We start from the raw sequence: 19,248 nt of genomic DNA, 5'->3' as shown, positions 1-19,248 counted from the left end.
AATCTTTAATCCAAAGCAGGAGCCGAACAGGTGGAGGCGTCGGCATAGTGACGAAACCAGGTCACATGATGGCACATGAGGAGTACCAACATGCAGCTGCCGGGGAGGTGTGCAGGCTGACCAGGTAACTGAACAAAAGTGAAACTAAAGAGGGCGGGGACAGGAAGCAGAACCAAACAGGAAGTGGATTTCCTGAGTTCAGCATGCAGGCTTGAAGCTGTGTGCGTGTGTGTGTGTGTGTGTGTGTGCGTGTGTGTGTGCGTGTGTGTGTGTGTGTGTGTGTGTGTGTGTGTGTGTGTGTGAGCAGTCTGCTGGTGATCCTGGTGGCATCTTGTGTTGCTCTTGATCCTTTTATCTCTTCGGTCGGCCTGCTCAGGCTCTCAGCTGCTTACAGCACAAGAGGATTACTCAGAGTTTTCCTGCAGCCGTCTGCGGTCGGAGCGGGGCATGGGTCGGTTTGGACGGGTACAGGAGGGGTTGGGGTTGCTCCTGGTCTTCTGGCTGACGATGGGGCTGGAGCCGGCTCAGGGTCGGCACCCTCTGCCCGTGCTGTGGCTGATGCCGGTCAGCTCCAGGTCGGGCGGGGAGAATCTGACGGCAGACGTGGCTCCGGCTGTAAGACTGGCTCTGCAGGACCTAAAGAAACAACCGCCACCGCTGGGGAACTACGAGATCCAGCTCCAGCGGCTGGACTCACAGGTGGGTCTCAGACCTGGTGATTCGCTGCCTCTATGGGGGCGAAACTCTGTTCTGAAAACTGCTTTAGCTTCTTGAAACCAGACGAGATGATTGAGCAACAGCACGTGCTCATCAGGCTCCAGCTCTCTGGTCCTTTTTAAACTTTTATGGGACAATAATTTAAAAAAAGCGTGTTTTAGACCAGGAACGTGTTACTGAGCTCAGAGCTCATAAACATCTATATAATTACACGAGTCGCCATCTGCTGGTATATAAAGAAAGTTAAAGTTAAAAGAAGTTCAGCGTTAGCTTCAATCAGAAGCTGTGCCCTCGTTTATTTACAGTTTGTAGTTCATGGTGCATTCAGGGACCCCTGGGAAACAGGAATAGCTGCAAAGGCTATTAAATATGGGCAATTTTCTAATTCATCTTTTTTCCCGTGTTGGAACAAATACATCTGTTATTATTCTCTTTTTCTTTCACTGCAGAATTTCACACTGCAAAGCAAAACAAAGCAATAAATAAATGCATCAAAAATAGATGAGTAGCAGCTGATTTTACTCGTATCTCTGAAACTATCAAACATGCACGTTTTTCAGATGTGGACTCTAAAGCGACCACATGCATGTAATGAACAAACAACGAAAAGATCTGAACGTAAAAGGAAAAGTTATCCAAAAAGTTTCTTGATGCGTCATCCAGGTGAGGAATTCTGTTCATCTGGACGTTTTCAGTGATGCTATTGGAGCCATTCCCCAACTATCTGCGAGCGCTGCTCGTGACCTTTGACCCGTGGTCATGAAAATGTGCATATTAATGATAAAGGAACTGACCTCACAGGAGAACCTGCGGTCAGCTGAGACTGAAGAACTTGTGATGATGAAGAGTTTCTCGCGCTGAAGACGTCCACATGAACAGAATCGACTTCTAAAAATATTTCAGGCCCATTTTTTGAAGCTACACCTGGCACAGGTGGTGCTGCAAAGCTGAACGATGTTTCCGTTGAACCTCTGAGGCTGCTCCATGTTCTCGCAGCTGAAACATGCATGAACTCCGTGTCACGTCTATTCTCACCTGTCTTCCAGTGCGACCCTGCTGAAGCGCTCAAAGCCCTGTTTGACGCCGTGTGGGTGGGGCCGAAGTACCTGCTGCTGTTTGGAGGGGTGTGTCCACCTGTAACGGCGCTCATCGCTCGCGCTCTTCCGGCGCTCGGCCTGGTGCAGGTGCTGACCTCAGCCTCACAGTGGTGACGTAATGCAGCCGTGTATGTGACAGGTAACTTCTGCTTTCCCAGGTGTCTTTTGCGCCTTCGGCTCCCGGCCTGTCCAACAGGAAGTTGTACAGAAACCTGTTCAGCACGGCGCCGTCAGACCGAGCGCTGAACCAGGCCGCCGTGAAGCTGCTGCAGCGCTACAAGTGGACCAGAGTCGGCGTGGTCACGCAGGAAGGACCCAGACTCTCCGAGGTGAACGTGGGGCGTAGCTTCAGCCTTAAGCATGCACTCTTGAATGCTTTAAAAGCATCAACATCAGCTTTTCTCTGTCAGCATGGTGGGAGTTTCTAAAAATAACGGAGTCTTCATTAATCCCATGCAAACGTACACCTATCTGGAATAACCCTGACATATTACAAAACAAAAATATGATTAATTTCCCAGAATGGAGTTGTAAAGGAATTAAATACTTAGAACATATATTAGAGGGAACAGAATTTATTCCATTTGACAGACTAGTTACACAATATGGGATCAACAAGAAAAGATTTTTAGAATATCAACAAATTAAATCCATAGTAAAAAAGAAATTTAACCTCAGTCAAGTTGAATTACAAACACCACCAAGTGTGGTTCAATTTCTTACTCTTAAATCCCCCAAACTATTATCTAAAATATACAGAACACTTTCTAAAATAGATGAATCAATATCCCTTCCTATTGCAAAGTGGGAAGCAGATTTATCAGTCAGCTTAGACCAAAACGTCTGGTCTCAGATTTGCTTAAAAACCTTTAAATTTATTAAAAATCCCAATCTGCAATTAATACAATACAAAATACTGCATAGAGTGCACTATACAGGTCATCGAATGTTTAAGATGGGCTTTACATCCGCCAACAACTGCTCACACTGTCAAGGCAATACACCAGACAGTTACATCCACGCTCTTTGGTTCTGTCCACCAGTGCAGAAGTTTTGGCACGAGATATGTGAGGACTTATCAAAGTGTCTGAAATGTAAAATTCCAACCTCCCCTTTAGTATGCTTGTTGGGAAATTTGGATGATGTCACTACAGAAATTAATACAGTCCACATGGTTTTTATTGCCCTATGCATCGCCAAGAAAACGGTCCTCATGAACTGGAAAAATAAAAATAATCTTAATTCTAGCCAATACAGAAACTATCTAATAGATCACATTAGTCTCGATATAGCCTCTGCCACCACATTAGATCAATCCCTCTGGGCTCCTTTGATCGGCTCCATCACCTAGCGGGGGTGGGGGGTCGTGGTTTGGTCCCGCCTTGGCTATTGTGGTTGATGTGGAGGTTGGGATGGGCTTAGGGCACCTGGAGGACCCCTAGAGACGTTATCCCTGGAGGGCTTAACCCGGGGGTTGTGTTCATAACCTGGTTAGTGGCTCTGGTCGCTCTCAGAGGTTGTTCTCCTCGTGGCCGCGTGCAGCGGGGCTGGAGGATGGTCTGTGCTGGCGGACGTAGGTTACTGGCCTGGTGGCCTGGCTGCCCCTGAGTGGATCCGGGGCGGGCGTGGGGGTTTGGGGTTCGGGGGTGCTTCGCCTCCGTGCTGGGGCTCTGGCTGGGCCTTGGGGGCTTCGGTCCTCGTCGGTGTGTCGCCGAGGTTGTGGGCGGGTGGGTGCACGGGGGCTCAGCCCTGGCGCAGGGGGCCTCTTGTGCATCGGCCTAACCGGGGGGCTCTTGAACTGGCAGGGAGGTTGTTCCATCTTTGCAGGAGTCCACTCTGCAGGTGGGGGAGAGACATAGGAGAGGTGGAGAATAAACTTAACCTGGGTGTCTGTGTCTTGTGTAGTCTGGGAGATGATTGAATGTTGGGGTGGGTACAGTTTCCTCTGCGGTGGGGTAGAGTGGGCTGCCCCGGGTCCTGTGGGGCTTGGCGGTGTTGCTGCCGTAGGCCCCGGTCTGGATGGGCCTGGGCTCCCTTGCCTTGGTGGATACCAGAGGACGGGGGTGCATATTGGGGTCAGCGGGGGAGCTGGCCCTAGGGAGGGACACCCTCCCCTCCCTTCTTTTCCTCCCCATCCCCGTCTGCCTCCCTCTTCACGCTCCACCACACCCACCCACACAGGTAGGGCTTTGGGGTGCGGGTGTGTCACCAGGGTGCAGGGGAGACATTCCCCCCCCCTCTGTCCTCTTCTGGCCACCTGTGCCTCAATTTTATCTCACAACTTAGACATCCACATTACTTACACTCTCATAACACACACATATATATATATATATAGGGCCTTGAGGGTGGGCACGTTAACGGCGTCCAGTAGACGGTCTGTGTATTCAAACCTGCCTCTGGCGCCGGTGCCCACCTCTCAATTTTAAATCCATGTAGACATTGAGGGTTCTCGGGAGGGGCCGTGCTAACACCTGCTGCTCTCTGGCAGCAGCACCATGCTCTCCCTTGTTTTAAATACACTTTAGAGCAACACGCAGCAACACTACACTTGAGCGGGAGGAGGGAGGTATGGGGTCTTAACACACCCCTGTTCTCTGCTAGCCATCGGGGCGGGGGGGCTGGGAAGAGATGCTGGCTGTCCGATTGGCCTCCCTGCTGCTGCGGAGCCTGGGGCGGTCTGCTTGCCTCCACCCCGGAGGGAAGGGTAACATCTCTTGGGTCTGGGTGCCGTTTCCATCTCTGGGGGTGAGGATACCTGGACCCGGGATATAGAGTATGTTTGGGGAGTGTGATTGTGTGTACATGTCCATTTACGTTTATTCCTGCGTTGGGTGAGTGCTGAGTGTTTGTATATGTGTGCATGAGGGTGGGAATGCATGTCTGTGTCTGTGTGTGCCTGTTTGTCTGTGTCTATATGTCAGGTCGGGTCTTAGACTTCACCTCTCTGGGAACTCCAAGGCCCTCCAAAGTGTGGAGGCCTATCTCCCCTCACCACACTCCCTGCCGGTGACTGATGCCCTCAGGGGTCGGTGCGTTGGTGGTTCTTGGTGTCCGGGGCTGGGCGCTCAGGTATGTACCAGCTCACTCCCGGTGACTACTTGGCGGGGCCTGGCGCCTGCTGCTCGGTCAGGCCTCTTCCGGGGCGCGGGGGGCCCTCGGGCCTCCGGCCTCTGTGCCTGTGGCTCGGTTCACTCTGGCACAGCTGGCTGCCGGCAGAGCCGGCGGGCACGCCGGTGCAGCCCCCTCTAGCTTCTGCCCGGTGGCTACTGGGTGACCCCTCATCTGGGGATCCTCAGCCCTTCCCATGAAGGTGGCACGGATGCCCCTCCGGTGGTCCTCCTTGGGCTCTTGCACTCTGGGGCCTCTGGATGTCTGGGGCCTGGATCTCCTCCATGCCTGCTTCATGCCCTGGGGGACGGGGCTATGGCTCTCTACATCCTCTAGCAGACCATTACATGGGGAAACCATTTGAATACAAGCGCGCCGATCCACACAGGTGTGCACATGGGTGTTCACTATTCGTAGACTTAAATCACACCTTTCTTGGCTGCTACTTCAAAGCACATTGTGCGCTGTCTGTCCTGCGTGCTGCACAACAACATTCAATATTTAGTATTTACTGCTGTTTTCACTTAGCTAGATTAATGCGATGGTGTTGTGTATAGTATGTTGCATTGTTTTGGTTTTTTTTTTTGCTTGTTTTCTATTCTTTTTCTCTCAACAGGTGATCCCGGAGATATTTTTTCTTCCCCCCTTTCTCACTGTCCCTCTCCCCTTCTGTTTTTCTTTTCCTTCCTCTTTCTTTCTCCCTTTCCTATCCCTCACTCATGTCTGTCCCGTCTGTAACAACTGAAAATAAAATAAATAATAAAAACAAAGGTCGATCAAATGGACCAATACGGCAATGCCATGATGATCCATTTGGCAAAATAAATCCATTGGGTATCCTTGTTGGTCTTCAGACAACAATTCTGACGGCTAAAGAACCAAATGGGACAGGCGGGAAAAAAAAAAAAAAAAAAAAAAAAAAAAAAAAAAAAAAGCATGCACTCTTTCTAATGCCCAGCAGGGGGCGCGTTTACTGGAGAACATGAAACTACTGTGCACCTGATCTCTGAACTCACTGAACATCTTTCTGATGACCTGCTGGTTCTCCTGAGAGTCAGGAGGGCTGGAATTAATGCGGCGTTGCATTCTGGTTACCGCGCGCCGCGTCCTCCGGCCTCTCACCTCGAACACTTAAGATCTCAATGATGAAAACAGCTGAACCTTCAGAAACAGGCTGTTGGTAACCAGGGGCTGACGTCACAATAGCCATCTTTTATATACAGTCTATAGTGGTGACTCTGAAATAATGAAGATTTTCATGAAACTCGTGGAATTAACCAACATCATCAGTGCCTCTTATATTTATTTCATTTCTCTGAATCGTAGCTGCACTAAAATGTAAAAACAGGAGCCAGGAGAGCACGAGGAGGAGGAGGGGTGGATAATAAAACAATTTTAGTCATTTTTTAAAGAAAGAAATTCTTTATTTTCAGATTCACGTGTGAGTTCTTTGTCTCTTCTGCCTTTTATGTTGTTTCTTATTTTCAATGTGGGTCAAACTAACCGTCCGATTTAAGTTGAAGTTATCTGAACTCTGATGAAACCTTTAAGGCTTAAAATGAACTTGCAGTTTTTTCACTTATGAAGTTCTCACAGTACAATAAAGGCGAGGGACGGGTCTGTGAACGTTAGGGAATAACAGCCGCGGTGCGTCGAGCCTTCCTCGTGATGAAGCAGCTGTGAGACGTCTGACTACTTTTATTTGTGCAGATGAAGAAGGATCTGATCAGGCAGCTGCTGAGAGCCGGCGTTCACGTCGCCGTCACAGAAAGCCTCTCTGGAGACGTCTGCGGCCGCCTGAAGAAACTGAAGGTACAGACGTCCCTTTACTTTTGCTCACTTCAGTCTCTTAGTGCCGTCCAAGCAGCTGAGCCTCATCCCAAACTCAAGGATTATTACTCGCTCTTATTTTGAAGGATGAGGACGTTCGCATCATCATCGCACAGCTGGAAGACGAGTCTGTGTCTGAGGTGTTCTGCTGTGTAAGTACGCTACAGAGCCAAAAGTATGTGGACACACTTTAAGGGCCTTTTAATCTTCCAGGTTTTCTGGAATAACATTTCTGGCTTTTCCAGATTTTTGCGTAGAAGCCTTTGATGGACACGGACCTGACCTGGTGGAGAATAAGAGCCTGTTTTCTTGTTTCCTCAGGCGTACAGACTGAACCTGTTTGGAGCTCGGTACCAGTGGATCGTCGCTGGCGGAGGAGCAGCTGGGTGGAGGCTGGGGTGGAAGTTTTCTGGCTGTACGGCCAACAGCCTCCTGGTGGCGGCAGACGGGTCCATCCGGCTGCAGGTCCGAGAGCTCGGCAACGCCAACACGCCGGGAGTCTCTGGACGGGTCAGAAACCGTTTGCACTTAAACAAACATGCAACAGTCAGGCTTGCAGAGCCGCAGGCAGCGGCTTTAGGCCACTCAGACAAAAGATCGCCACTGATGCTTTGTTGGCTGTTGGAGCGAGAAATGATTACGCTGGGATACGAGGGAGGAGCTGTTTAGCAAACTGAACCTACAGGCTGTGAGGGTTTCATCTACAAATGAAGCCAAAAACATGCGAGTCACATTTATGGGCACTGACTCACTCAAAGTCGGCCTCGAGTGGTCATTAGTGGAACTGCAGGTTACGGCTTCAGGTTCCTCACAGCTGGATGGAGAGTTAGCCTGAAATAATAGTGATAATAATGAAAATATAATAACTTTTATTTAGATATAGCACTCTTCACAGGAGAAGAACCAAACTGCTTTAATCACAGGACAACTTTTGATCATCCTTAGAATAAAGCAGTAGAGGTGGGAATCACCATACATCCCACGATACAATATTATTGCAATTTTTAAAAATATTTTGCGATATTCAGATTCTGTACATAAAGGTAAACTTTATCAATATTCATTTTCTCTAATATCAAAGTCTCACACTCAGTCTTTCTCTCATTTCAGTTTGATTGTTGACAAACTGAACGGTTTGTATTACAGTCTAGTCCAACTTAACTGAATCAACCATCTGGTACAATTATAGCTATTCTGAACTATGCAGTTTATGAAAACTATGCAGCCCCTTCAGCAACTGAAGAATTTGAAAGTAAATTAAAACAAAATATAATTTTACATTAAATAAAAAAGTTTTAAACTTAATTAAAATAAAACATGTCTTAAATTAAAATAAGTAAACTGTCATGTTTATTGCTGCCAAAAACAAGTTAAACACATTTGGACAGTGAAGGAATGTCAGGATTCTTGCTCAGAAAAAGGATCAACATGCTCTGAAGTCAGAGCACAAAAACCTTTTTGTAACAAAGTATCGATTTCTGCTGTCCCTGTATCGATACATTATTAGCAAACAAAATATCACCATGCTACAAAGTATCCATTTTTCCCCCCACCCCTATAAAGCAGGTCCTTTAATGGTGGCCTTGTCCTGCAGACTCCTCAGGACTACCAGGACTCCTATCTCAGGCAGCTGATCCAGGAGGGGTCAGAGGTCAGCTCGCTGCACTCCTTCGCCTATGATGCCGTTTGGGTTGTTGCCAAAGCTCTGAGCCAGGCGACAGAGGCGGCAAAACAGAGAGAGAAATACAGCCCTCGGAGGAACGTGACAGTCAGCGGGGAGGAGGTGGCGAGGATGTTGCTGGAGGCCGTGAGAAGCACGCGGTTCGAAGGAGTCACGGTGAGCAGACACACAGTAACGAGCTTCAATGAGAGTGGTCGTAGACGTCCAGCTGAAAGGCTTGAAGACCAACCTTTTCCCGGTGTGCGCCTCACCGTGAACGTTTGTGCTTTCAGGGTCCGGTTTTCTTTCGGAACGGGGAGAGGATGACGTCGATCGAGCTGCTCCAGTTTCAAGGTGCCAAAGATCCCAAAGTTCATTTTAAATAAACAATGATTTTATTTCACCGTCGGTCGATGATGAATCCATGATGTGTGTGTGCTCAGTCAGCAGTGGTGTCCTGGTGGGGGAGTTCAACACCAGCACCCAACAACTCCGCCTGATGCACCATCTGCTCAGGTTCAAAGGTCAGAAACTAAACTTGCATTTTATTTTGAAAGGCATCAAAACTGGAAAAATGAAGAGTTAAAATGTAAACTGTTTGTTTTTGCTGTAAAGCTGCGGTGAATTGATAAAGCCGACCTGCTGCTCGGTGACGATGAAGCAAAGATAAACACTGATCAGATGTGCTGATGCTGCAGGTCCAGGACCAGCTAAAGACCAGCCTGCTGTCCTCCTGCAGCACCGTCACGTCAGCCTCCTCCTGTACATCGTCATATCATCAGCTGCTGGTGCGACCATCATCATCGCTCTGATCGTCCTTTTCTTCGTCATCGTCAGCCGCAAACACCGGTACGACGTCTGTAAGTTCACCGACACGTTACAGCAAACTGAGAAACTGAGCGTCCTCTGCCCGCAGGCGGCTCGGCTCGGGCGGTGCATCCCAGGACGAGCTGCTCCTGCTGGGCGTCCTGCTCTCCTCCTCCTCGGTGCTGTTCTCCGGCCTGGACGAAGCCTCGCTGTCGGACTGGATGTTTGGGCTTCTTTGTTCTGTGAGTCTCACACGGCAAACTGAAAACACGCAGCTGTGTCCCAGAAACAGCACGAGGCTGGAAAATCGAGTATTTGTGGTTTGCAGTTTTCACCAGAGAGTTTAACTCGATCACGAGGACATGCAGAGCAGTTTTTCACTCAGGGGGATGCAAAAAGGATTAAAGTATGTTGTGATGTGTGAAATAATAATAATCATAATAAATTATGAAAATTCCTCCTTAATATCTGTCTATCCATCCCAGCAGGCACACCCTGAACTAATGATGTTCGATTCGTGAACGAATCGTTCAATACTCGAGAATCACTTTACTGACTCGTGAATCATGATTCACAAGCGCAACTGACTCACTGACTCATCCCTGTTTCTGTTAGCAAACTAATTCCATTAGTAGAAATATATCTAGCTTATAATTAAAATTGTGGGGGGGGGGGAGGGGGGGGGACAACAGCCAGTTTCTTAACAAAAACATTTCTGCTCTGAACTGGAAGAAAAAACCCTGAGTAGAAGCTCACATCAAGAAAATAGCTCCTCGGTTCACAGTAGCATCGCTCTGCTAACATGCTAACAGCTAACATGCTAACAGCTAACATGCTAACAGCTAACATGCTAACAGCTAACATGCTAACAGCACATTTGCTCTATAAAATAGCTTTTGTTTTTTAGAATCATTCATCTTAGCAGTGGGATTTACATGAAAATAGAAACAAATTAAGTTTGAGTGAAAATGTACATTTTTTGCACTCTCTGGTCAACTGACTCAGTGAATCAAATGACTCAAAAAAATCCGATTCACTTTGGTGACTCATTAAAACTCGATTCAGTAAAAAGAATCAAATTTACCATCACTACCCTGAACTGGTCGCCAGTCTGTCGCACACAGAGACACACAACCTCACATTCACACCTTAAACTGTGGGAGGATGGGGGCGTACCCAGCCTCACTCCTGCCTCTGCTGGATGTTAGATGAACTGCAGTTTATGATTGCTGGAGGCTTCACTAACTGTAAGAGATGATGAAATGATATTGTGGGTCCCGGCCCTGCAGGTCCGTCTGTGGACTCTCGCCGTGGGGCACACTGTGGGCTTCGCTGCGCTCTTCACTACAACATGGAGCGTCTACTCGGTGTGCAGCATCAGTCAGAAGGTAAATCAGCTGCTACAGTCTGCTCGTTCACTCCTGTGAACCTCAGACTATAAAACTATAACCATAAAATCCCTGAAGTCTTGTTTCTGATTGTTTCTCTGTACGTCCCCCAGCAGAGCCGAGCGCCGTCAGCAGGCTGCGTCATGTTCTGGTTATTCCTGGTGGACGCGCTTGTTTTAACCTCCTGGCAAATCCTGGACCCCCTCAGATGGGAGGTGCTTCAGCACAACACGGAGGTCTTTAAATGCAAATATTTATTGTAACACAGCAAAGGGGCTGATGGGAAATGCAGCCTGAGCTTTCATCACCACTATTGTTTATCAGTCAGTGATTTACTGAAAATTAAAAAATATATTTACTGTTTCACTGCTTTGAGAAATCCATCCATATGCAGCCACACTGCTGCAGAGTGGAGCAGACCCCTGCTGTAGATGTTTGTGTCTGACGCAAACCAGCTGTTCTGGTCTTTCAGGGCGGCGCTGCTGAGGACGTCATCATCCGGCCGTACTCTGAACGCTGCAGCAGTGCTAACATGGAGCTGTGGCTCACTGTGGTCTATGGATACAAAGCACCTCTGCTGGTCAGTTCTTATCAAATATCTGATGTTACGCTGCAGTTTAGGCCAAGTTGCAATCTTTAAGAACTATTATTATTTTTATTTTTTAAAATGCATCACAGTGTCAAGCTCAGCCGGTCCCAGCAGGTCAGCTGATCCCCGCCGGTCAGCTGATCCCCGCCGGTCAGCTGATCCCCGCCGGTCAGCTGATCCCCGCCAACATCAGCAGCTGGATGAGCTGAAACCCCCATCAGTGATTGTGCTTGTTTGTTTTTTGATGTTTCAGAACAAAAATAACAAAGATGTCGCTCTAATATCAGTGATGTTGAAACCTTAAAACTGTTCATCATCAGCTGATCCAAGTTTAACAGAGTCCAAGACTGAGAGCTGCAGGATCAGAGCATCAGCAGCTCATCAGGAGGGTCGCTGGATTTCTGCGCTTTGATAAAACCTGATGTTTTGTCTTCAGCTTCTCGGATGTTTCGTGGCCCTGAACATCTGGACCGCAGAGGTCAGCGAGCCGGCGGGCAGCAGCAAACAACTGGCGCTGAGCACGTTTGCCCTGACGGCGTTCAGCGTGTCAGGAGTGTCAGGATCGCTGCTGATGTCCCACAATCCTCCAGTTCAGTTCTGTGTGAGCAGCATCCTCATCCTCTGCTGCGACCTCTTCATCCTGAGCGGGTGGTTTGGACCGAAGGTCAGCATCACGCCGCGTATTTTCATCCTTTCATTTAGACTTTGAGTCGAACGCAAACCCACTGAGGGTAAAAGACTCACGATCGAGCTGTCCGCAGTTTAGGGCACACCAACAGATGTGCAACATCTGGCAGGACAGATGCAGACACCACTGTTTTCGTGGCTCCTCCTTCATCACACTGAAGGATGATGACGGACCTTTTGTCTACTTGCAGATTGTGTTGGTGTGCCGCGGCGGCGGCGGCCTGCAGCAGGCGTCCGGGCTGCAGGGTGATGCTGCACAGGAAGATGAAGATCAGCTGAGCAGGTTGAATCAGCAGCTCAGGAGTGAAAGCGCACAGGTGAAGCGTTACTCAACGTTACACAATCAAAACTATCAAAATTCTACCACACATAGATTTTAAATCTAATAATGAAGACGTGAGTGAAGTGCAGGCTTCCACAGTCACAGAGAGTTAAACTTTATTGGACCAATGAGCAGCTTCACTGTGATCCTGTTGTTTCAGGGAAATGAAGCAGATTAAATCACTGAAGTTTATTCAAAGTGTTGAATTAGTATTTTATCGCTTTCACACACAAACATCACAAAATGTAACCAAGAGCACTTTGAAAGAGGCGGGCGTGTCATTGTCAGAGTCTACAAGCAGGAAACAGCTTCATAAAGTTCACAGCAAGCTGCAAACCGCTGGTTACACGATGGCGGAGGCAGCGTGATGATACGGGCATGTATGGCTGCCTGGAGCCAGGTCACTGCTGATAGAAGCAGTGGGATGAACTCTGCTCACGTTCACACAGAGCTTCACCGTGCACGTGGATAACGAGCAAAGCAAACTGCACAAAGCAACCCAAGAGTTTCTCAAGGCATGAAATGGGGTTTTCTTCCATATACAAGTCATCCAGATGTTCTTCGTGCAGCAGAGTTATTAAATACAAAAATGAAGGCAGAGACACACAAACCAGCTGAAGGTGCTGCAGGAAAGACCTGCCTCTGGCAGTGTCCTCTGAAAACAGAGATCGGTGTAAGAAAATGTCTCTGATTACTAAACAGTTCATGCAAAGTTTTTTTTTTAATTCCTTAAATTAAAGTTGAACATCTGGACTTTGATCTGTTCTTTAAAACTCACTGTGGTGGAGTAGAGAGGCGGAGCTATAGCAAATTATAGGCTTAAGTGTGTTTAACTACTTAAATGGAACTTCACTGAGACAGACGCTGTCTGCTCTTCATTAAATATTTGTTGGATTTTAATGTTTTTGTCATGAATCAGACAAAAACACCCTTTTTAACTGAGTAGTCCAGAATCAGTCGAATCCGCAGTAATCTGTCATACAAAGTCAAGGAAAAAACAATATTTGAGAATCTACTCTCGTTGGGTTCAGTTAGGATCGTAAGGAGACAGGCAGTGGTGACTCAACTTAAAGGAAAAACCCTCCACTCAGAATGAGACACTGACAACAACTTAAAGGGAGAAAAGTGATTTGACTGTATTCAACCTTTAAATGGTCCAAAACATAGACATTAACAAAACATTTAAATCATCTCAAACATGTAATCTTCAACAATGTCCAACATATCACTTAAAGTGTCCATAAATGTTTTAGGTAGGCTGTCCATTTCAGTTCAGTGCACTTAGTATTCAGTGTTCTTAGTAAGTGTTCAAGTTATTTGGATTGTCTTTAGTCACAGTTTTACTTTTTGATGCATCAGGTTTTTGTGTTAAGTGGAATCAGATCTGACCCAAAAAGGAAAAAGTAACAACATAAAGCGTCCTGAGATCTCAGAAAAAACGTTAATCCGGAAAAAAATTGCAAATCGTTGCATCCTACCACCCTCCAAGGGAACAGGTGGCCTTCAGAGTGAGAACGTCCTTTCTAGGCACCTCCAGTGGCATCCAGTCCTTAGACGGCACCGCTCGGTCCTTGCAGCAGATTTCTACCACACAAAAACCAGCCTGCACACAACGTGCAGTGCAATCACTTCACTTGTAAAATAAAACATGTGTTTCTCTAGTGTTATCCCCTTTTTCCCTCACACATCTATACAGTTCTTATTGGCCAATAACAATTTATCAATGACAAAAATACATTTCACTGCAAATCATGAAGCATGAAAAGTGTCTCTGTGGTGTGTTAGCTAAACTTCACATGTAAGCGCATTAGCCCAGGGAGCACATGTGGGTACGCTAGCATACTTTCCACAGGCTAACGCGGCTAAGCAATCGTTAGCAGGTTCTAAGACAAACATCACATTTCCGACAAGCAGAGTATCCTGACTGGTTTTATACTCAGACTGTGAATCACACTTAAACTGGACTGTGAGACTCACCAGGATATTCTTCAAAGAACATTAATTCCGTAGCGCCACACGTCACAGGACTGAATCTCCACACAGCTTTGCGCATCTAGCTCCGCGCAGGCGGATGCAGTGAAAGAAAGTCACCGCACGCGCCATGGTGCATTCACGGTACATGGGAAAACTCAGCACTTACAAAACAATAACCTTCAAATTAGAATAAAAATAGAATACAGTTGGCAATAAAATAACCATGGGTTACATTTTATTCCCAGATGTGGCTTTTTATGTGTGTGGTTTGTTTGTTTGCAGCTGGATGTGGAAATAGAAATCATCAGAATGGACCTTTCTGAGACATCTGGGATGTTTCAGCGTCTGATGAGAGACAAACACGGTAATCATCACTCGCTCTGAGAGTTAAACATGTGTACTCTGTCTGTGTGTGATTCCTGATGAGTAGATAAAAGCATTTTTCCTGTGAAGCAGCCGAAATCGGATCAGTGACTCATGAAGCTCAGATCTGTGCGAAAAACAGAAACAGCGAGAGCGAAGCTTCAACCCTGAAAGACATCAACTCACCCGAACAGTGAGTCCAACACACAAAACATCTGAGGGAAACATAGCAAACATGTTCTTGCTCATGTGTCTGTAAAGTCAAACGTGTATCGATAATTACATTGACATTATCTGGAAGTCCCACAGGATCTTGGCTCACTGAGCACGCGGTCGGTTGGGGCCATCTTCCTGATTGTGTATGTTGTTGTCTCATCCTGTGGCACTGACACTTACTGCCTCCATGTCCTTCTTTTCACTTAGTGTACAGCCTCAGGGTGCTGGCTTTAGGGTGAAACCCTCCATGCATGGTGAGGAGCTTCCTTGTTTTGATGTTAGTGGCGTCTATTTCAGGACCTGCCTGACCCTCTGCAGGAACTTAGTAGTTGCAGCTTTCCTAGCGACCTCTTCATGGTTCCCATCTACCTGTGGGATGCCCAGGTACTTGTAGCTGTCCTCTATGTCTATGGGATTGCACTTCTGGAAGTTTAGAGTACCTTCCATCCGACTACACTTCTCCAGCCCGAACAACATCCCGATGTCATTGCTGTATATCCTGGTGGTGTGGATCAGTGAATCGATGTCTCGTTCACTCTTGGCATGCAGCTTGATGTCATCCATGTACAGGAGGTGTCTGAGAACTGCTCCACTCCGTAGCCAGTCTTGTCAATGATCTCACTGAGGGGGTTCAGGCCTATGCAGAACAGCAGTGGGGACAGAGCATCTCCTTGGTAGATCCCACACTCGATGGTAACTTGTGCTATGGGCTTGGAGTTGGCCTCTAGTGTTGTTCGCCACATCCCCATTGAGTTCTTGATGAAGGCTCTCAGGGTCCTGTTGATCTTGTACAGGTCTTGGCATTAGGCAGTGTGGGGCATCGAGTCATGGGCCTTCTTGAAGTCAAACCAAGGCAGTGCACAGGTTGGTTAGTCTGGTCTTGCAGTCTTGGGTGACTGCTCGGTCTGCTAGTAGCTGGTGTTTCTCCATTCACGTATTGAGCCATGTGTCTGTTCATCCATTATGATGCCTCGCAGGTTCTTCCACATGGTACTGAGTCAGGTTATTGGCCGGTAGTTGGATGGGCCAGTTCCTTCTGGGCTCCTTTGGCATCAGGAGTGTCCCACCTTCAGTTAGCCATTCCAGGCGTCTCTCATTGATTAGCAGGCAGTTCGTTTGTGCTAATTGATGCTAATGGAGTGCAGTCAGCTTCTTTCGCCAGTATAGGTGTCTGTCATGTCCAACTCATCATACTGGAGACCCTTTTTGGTATGTCTGCCACTGTGATGGTTACTGGTCCCTGTTCAGGGAGGTTGCCATGCTCTGCTCTTAGATCCACTAAGGCCACTAAGGTGGTGCTGTTCTCATATTGGTCCTCTGCCACTGAGAGTACACCTTGGACGGGTCTGTGGAGAACAGCTGGTTTATTCTCCTGCTTTCGATCTCTCTGGCGCACCTCTTTAGCCAAAGCTGTGAGTCTTTGCTTGGTAGTTTCCAAGGCCTCAGGTATGGACTGCTTGCTGTACTTCTTAGGTGTCCTTTTCTTCATCACACCTTTCTGCAGCTCTGATAGTTGACGAAATTGCTCCGTTCTACCTTGATCCTGGCCTCTAGTTTCCTTCTCGATGCTACTCCTTGTGCCTGTTCATCAAGCATCTCTGTGAACACTGGCTCCCCCTTGCTGTAGGATTTGTGTTGTACCTTATCGACCTCTACCTGTGACAGCATTTACATCTTGCCGATGTTGGTACACCGAGTTACCAGATGTTTTGCCGTCAGTCTGCATGTTGGGTATCAAATATTCCAGAGATCCCCTTCATGTAACCCCTTCTGCTGGGGTTAGTTAGTAGACTTCCCACAGCGCCCAGTCCTGAAGATTGACATATTTCTGTGAATACTGACATTTTTCAAATTTCAGTGCAGTTTTCTTGCATAAATATAAACTTAAGCCAATCAGGGTCCTTAATAAATGTATTTAACAGAAAAATGACACATTAGAGTGAATATTTGAAGTGGAAGAAGTTTTACTGCTTCTCTTCCTGTCTGTGATTTCTGTCAGCATGCGGCGCCGTCTGTCGGTCCAGCTGCCCATCCTCCATCATTCCTACCTGCCCGCGATCGGTGGCATCAGCTCCAGCAGCTCCAGCCTGTTCGGCAGCCAGGAAGTCTTTGTCGATCAGCACAATAACTCACTGTACACCTGATGGCAGGAAGCTGCAACTTTGACCTCCTTGGGAAAGAAATATGGGACTTTATGTTGCGCTTACACAAATCAGCCAGAACATTCAAATCACCTGCAAATATTTTGTCCTCGGTGTTTGAGGTGTGTTGGGGAGGCTGCTGCCATCTGGGAGTGCCACGACCACCGCACTGTGAACCCAAACGCCCAAAGTACTTAAATGAATTAAGTAATGTAAACTTGATTTTTAAAAAACATTTATACTCAGTTCATTTTACATTTTGTTCAATTTAAGTTTAATTTAACTTATTATTTTTAAACAAGTTCAACTATTTTGCATATTAAGCACCTACTACTTAAAAAATTGAGTTAATTTTACTGATTTATTTAAATGATATGGCAGTCATGTTTGGAACATAAAGACATGAGAAGAGTCTGATATAACAGCACGACTGATTCTGAGAGGAGACAATGGAATAAAAGAAAAATGGTCGTTTTTGTTTCATTGCTTTGTTGTTTTTGTGGTTGCTTTTATTTCCTCTTTCAAACATTACATAAACATTTTAAACATTTAAGAAACAATTTGATTTAAAAATAATGAATTTGAATGAATTTGTTGGGCATTTAAAAAATATGAGTGAGTGTTTTATTTACATTTAAAATGTTTTCAAATTTTCTTTTCTTCTAATAAAGACTTCACTAGTGACGTAATTTCCTGTCAGATATGAAGCTCCGCCCACTCTTCTGCAGTTGATAATTTTGAAATGTGAGTGGGCGGGATTGAAGAGTCATCTGGAAACACCAGCACTAGTGATGGGAATCCTGGGCAGTTTTAGGGAGCCGGCTCTTTCAGCTCACAACCGGCTCAAGTTCAAGTTCAAGTTCAACTTTTATTCGCCACATGCAGTGGCAGGTTGCCCTGCAGTGGAATGAACCCGCCCCCCGACCTTACACACACGACACAGACATCACATGGGGATACAAGTCAGAGAAATGTACACTACAATGGGAAAAGTACAAGAGGGAAAAAAGAGACTTCTGCTCATGCTGGGCTACAGGAGGACAGCATGAGAACAGGAAACAAAAAACTCCTCTGCACAGAAAGCACATAAATGTCCACAGTACAGCATTATAGAGCACGTGACCAGCAACAGGGTTGGGTAGGGGGTGAGGAGTAATCCTACGCAACACAGCAGCCATCCTGCCACTGCGCCGTCTCTCCAGCGCAGGTTGTTTTGTTGCTTTAGTTAATTTATTATCAACAACAATATAAAATTATCCACAAAATGAATATTTTTTCTGAATCCTTTAACATCCGCAACTGAAAATAGTTGGAAACAAAGTGCAGTCATGTTTGCCAGGTCTTCATCAGCTGAGTTCTGTCTTGCTGGGTCACAGACTTCTGCAGAAACTGTCTCATAGAGCTCTGGGTTGGTTTAGGTCTTAAACTGTGACTTAAGACCAACAACGTGTTCAAGTCTCAATAAACGAATGTTATGATCAACTGTGTCAAAGGCTCAGTCAAATCTGAAAGGACTAAAACAGCAGAACGACCCGAGCCAACAGTAAAAAGGTCAATAAAAACTCGTCTCGGCACTGTGACGAGATTTAAAACCAGACTGGAACTCTTCCGAAATGTCACAAAGTGCCTGAAAACAACCTCTTCCAAAATTTAAGAGTTTCCAAAATTGGCCTGTAGTTAGAAAGAACATTTGGATCAAGATTTTTGTTTTTTTTTGGTTTGCACAATAGCATGTTTGAAAGCAGCTGGTACACAAGCTAATGACAAGGAAGCATTAATTAAAAGTAAAATACTAGCCCCAGTAACATGAAGAGCTTTCTTGAAAAGGTGAGAACGGAGGACATCCTGAGGGGAATTGGAAGGTCTTAATTTATGGGCTCAAATTGTGGTCATAAATATTTTGTACTTCAAAATCAGGATTTGTGTGTGTAAAAAAGATGTGTGTGGACTTGTGCAGACAAAAAAAAAGACTCTGCACTAAAGTTTCAAGTTACAAGTACGAATTTTGAACCTATTTTTCTTCCTTTTGTCTGATTGGCCAAGAGAGAGAAGGAAGACAGGATAAAGACATGCTGTGGAAGTGCAGTGCAGAGAGGTCTGTTAACACACAGTGAGTGAGGAAGGTGACTGGAAAGGAAAAACTCAATGCATCATGGGAATCCCCCGGCAGCCTACATCTATTGCAGCATAACCTAGTCCAGGGTCACCTGGTCCAGCCCTAACTATATGCTTTAGCAAAAAGGAAAGTTTGAAGCCTAATCTTGAAAGTAGAGATAGTGTCTGTCTCCTGAATCCAAACTGGAAGCTGACATCTGAGATCCTGAGACCACCCAAGTGGAAACCTTC

At 46.5% G+C, this 19,248-nt stretch overlaps 1 protein-coding gene and 1 long non-coding RNA gene across 4 annotated transcripts; one reads left to right on the top strand and one right to left on the bottom strand.

Annotated features, from left to right (window-relative positions):
- The first annotated feature begins 173 nt into the window (after nt 1-173).
- LOC146509218 (gamma-aminobutyric acid type B receptor subunit 2-like) lies at nt 174-17,867 on the top strand. Of its 3 annotated transcripts, none has more exons than XM_085175977.1 (19): nt 174-699; nt 1,764-1,901; nt 1,973-2,143; nt 6,636-6,737; nt 6,842-6,907; nt 7,077-7,265; nt 8,350-8,592; nt 8,709-8,769; nt 8,859-8,939; nt 9,114-9,264; nt 9,332-9,464; nt 10,512-10,610; nt 10,727-10,846; nt 11,083-11,190; nt 11,636-11,863; nt 12,078-12,203; nt 14,465-14,546; nt 14,636-14,738; nt 16,761-17,867. In XM_085175977.1, exons 1-19 carry the CDS (start codon nt 448-450, stop codon nt 16,903-16,905), a joined length of 2,598 nt encoding a protein of 865 aa, XP_085032103.1. In that variant the 5' UTR covers nt 174-447; the 3' UTR covers nt 16,906-17,867. The 3 variants fall into 3 exon arrangements, with proteins under 3 accessions (XP_085032103.1, XP_085032104.1, XP_085032105.1); XM_085175978.1 differs by having other exon boundaries at nt 10,724-10,846; nt 14,639-14,738; XM_085175979.1 differs by having other exon boundaries at nt 10,724-10,846.
- LOC146509219 (uncharacterized) lies at nt 12,210-14,643 on the bottom strand. Its single transcript, XR_014876646.1, has 2 exons — nt 14,186-14,643; nt 12,210-13,811 (listed from the first exon to the last, which is right to left on the bottom strand). It is a non-coding gene; the product is annotated as an uncharacterized LOC146509219 (long non-coding RNA).
- Nucleotides 17,868-19,248: the final 1,381 nt, after the last annotated feature.

This window comes from Neolamprologus multifasciatus, chromosome 11, assembly GCF_963576455.1.
Source record: "Neolamprologus multifasciatus chromosome 11, fNeoMul1.2, whole genome shotgun sequence".
NCBI lineage: Eukaryota > Metazoa > Chordata > Actinopteri > Cichliformes > Cichlidae > Neolamprologus > Neolamprologus multifasciatus.
The sequence above is the reverse complement of the archived record's forward strand: the minus strand, read 5'-3'. Positions and strand labels throughout refer to the sequence as shown.